The sequence below is a fragment of the Penicillium arizonense genome (assembly GCF_001773325.1).
Source record: "Penicillium arizonense strain CBS 141311 chromosome Unknown PENARI_contig334, whole genome shotgun sequence".
NCBI classification, from domain to species: domain Eukaryota; kingdom Fungi; phylum Ascomycota; class Eurotiomycetes; order Eurotiales; family Aspergillaceae; genus Penicillium; species Penicillium arizonense.
The window spans coordinates 1-1,430 of record NW_019173611.1 but is presented as its reverse complement, the minus strand read 5'-3'; the positions used below and the strand labels follow the sequence as shown (position 1 = coordinate 1,430).

Sequence of the window (1,430 nt, the reverse complement as noted above, 5' to 3'; positions counted from 1 at the left end):
CTCTTATATTGCTGCATCGCGGAATGCTACGAGCTCGAATCTACTCCGCTAGCAATGTCGTCGCTACGCGATGGCCTTGCCGCCTGCAATTTGGCTCTTCAATGTGTGCATGGCGCAGCTTTGATGTATGTCTTGAAATCTCCATCTCCTGCTTATCATAATTCTAACCAAATCGCTTTTTAGAAACCAGGACAACAAGCGATCAGTATCTTCACAGCAGCAGAAAGTCACGGAGGCCATAGAAGAAGTGGGCAACAAAAGATTCGAAAATGCGAACGGAATGAGCCCAGCAATATACCATTCTCAGGCGGTCCTCAATTTGTTGAAGGACACTCGTGAGCCAGGTGCTGCGGCGGCATCTGGCGACATGCATGTGAGATTCGGCGGAGGAAACCGCCGTGGTATTCAAGTCGCTCGGTATCACGGAAGCATGGGACACTTAACCTTTCCTCTCTAGGAGCCCCAGCAGATTTGATGAAATTTTGTATGATGTGCATCTGGATACAGTATATACTACTCTGGAAGTCTATTTGCTGTTTATACGGATAGACACAGAAAATGCGCATAAAACAAGGAAATTTTCACTTTTTCCTAGACTTCATTTTTCCCCTAGCCTTCAGCCATGAAAAAAATCAAGGCCAAGCAAATTGATATCAGACCAATAAGGCCAAATACGTATAATTTTCGGCTTACTTCTGGAGGCAGTAATGGGACGGCCTCCGTCTGGGCACCAATTGGAGCGAACGGGGCAAACCACCGAGATAAACACCTGCTGGTCCTATCCATAGCGAACGACCGAGCACGTCAAAGCACAAAATCCTGACACGAATTACGTTCTGACTGGAAGAAAAGAGTTCTCTTGCTGATTCATATCAGCATGATTGTGAATTAATACAGCATTGTGGCCTCAGGAAGCGTTATCTGCGTCGCGCATCCTTACCCGGAAATCGGCCAAGTCGTGTTTGTTTCCCGGGAAATACTTTTGCCGAGAGCCGGGATCAGCTGACATCAGCCAAGTGAAGACCGCCGATCGGTGTCTGTCACAGAATATCATTCTCTTCTTTACTACACATCAATGGCTGATCCCAGCTTCCCAGATTGCAGAACTCTTTATCTGCGGGCGGAAGAGAGACGGAGGCAAGAAGCAGAAGGGGGGCGGCAGGCAGAAGTGCGCGAGAAGCAAGGACTGAAGTTTCCCGCGAAACGCAAGTGTGTCGAATGCTGCGCAAGGCCCAAGGATCTGCTGTGCCTGTTTTCTTGGGTACGTATGACTTGGCCAAAATCGATTTTCTTCATGGCGCTGGACAAATCCGCCATATGCTCGTAATGGGCTGGTGAGGTGAATGCACAGCGACGATGGAGCTGACGCAACGGCTTCGCCGCGAGATTCAAAGATCGAACAAGGAAATCAAGGCTCTTGGGATCATACA

At 48.6% G+C, this 1,430-nt stretch overlaps 1 protein-coding gene across 1 annotated transcript; it reads left to right on the top strand.

The window, feature by feature from the left end:
- Nucleotides 1-54: 54 nt before the first annotated feature.
- On the top strand, nucleotides 55-475 carry PENARI_c334G03858 (uncharacterized protein; the record flags this gene model as incomplete). The annotated part of the gene is made up of 3 exons (XM_022638296.1): nucleotides 55-125; nucleotides 184-373; nucleotides 458-475. The coding sequence occupies 3 exons, from the start codon at nucleotides 55-57 to the stop codon at nucleotides 473-475; spliced, it is 279 nt and encodes a 92-aa protein (XP_022481848.1).
- Nucleotides 476-1,430: the final 955 nt, after the last annotated feature.